This window comes from Bison bison, unplaced genomic scaffold (genome assembly GCF_000754665.1).
Source record: "Bison bison bison isolate TAMUID 2011002044 unplaced genomic scaffold, Bison_UMD1.0 scf7180017864223, whole genome shotgun sequence".
Taxonomy (NCBI): domain Eukaryota; kingdom Metazoa; phylum Chordata; class Mammalia; order Artiodactyla; family Bovidae; genus Bison; species Bison bison.
Genome location: NW_011494795.1, coordinates 2,712,869 through 2,713,413, shown reverse-complemented (window position 1 = coordinate 2,713,413; position 545 = coordinate 2,712,869). Strand labels below are relative to the sequence as shown.

The 545-nt window shown below is 68.6% G+C and overlaps 1 protein-coding gene across 1 annotated transcript in view; it reads left to right on the top strand.

Annotated features, from left to right (window-relative positions):
* The window catches only part of AP5Z1 (adaptor-related protein complex 5, zeta 1 subunit), a 23,565-nt gene that overhangs the window by 18,302 nt on the left and 4,718 nt on the right, over positions 1 to 545 (top strand). Inside the window, exons 15-16 of the mRNA XM_010845802.1 lie at positions 1 to 136; positions 404 to 538. The exon at positions 1 to 136 is cut by the window's left edge and continues 7 nt beyond it. Coding sequence (XP_010844104.1) covers positions 1 to 136; positions 404 to 538 — 271 coding nt within the window. The remainder of the gene's footprint in view (positions 137 to 403; positions 539 to 545) is intronic.

Below are 545 nucleotides of genomic sequence, written 5' to 3'. Positions count from 1 at the left end.
GCCACAGACTTCTTCACGGTGCTGTCCACGGGCCAGCGTTTCACGGAGGACCAGCGGCTCAACGTGCAGGCCTTCTCCATGCTGCGGGCCTGGCTGCTGCAGGGTGGCCCTGCGCGCCCGGGTGCCGCGGATGCAGGTGGGACAGGGCGGGGTCCTGGGCGCCTTGGCCAAGCCTCATGGGCTCCAGGATGCTTTTCCCAGACGTGTTGAGAAGCCAGACGTTGGAGTCAAACAACTCCTCATCCGCACGCCTGCTAGCGGTTTAGACGGTCCGGGTGTGTCTGCACCGCTGGTGTCCCGTGAGGGTGGGAGCAGGCGGGACTGAGCTCCGGCCCCTGTGGATGCTCCCCTGCCCTCCAGACCGCCCGTCTCCGCGAGCTGCTAAGCCATCCCCTCTCTTCAGACGACAGGTCGGAGCTGGAGGGCTCCACCGTGTCCGTGCTCTCGGCCGCCTCCACCGCCAGCCACCTGCTGCCGCCCGCCGAGTGGCTGCGGGAGAAGGCCCTGGAGTACTGCCAGCGCCTCCTGGAGCAGAGCGGCCGGCG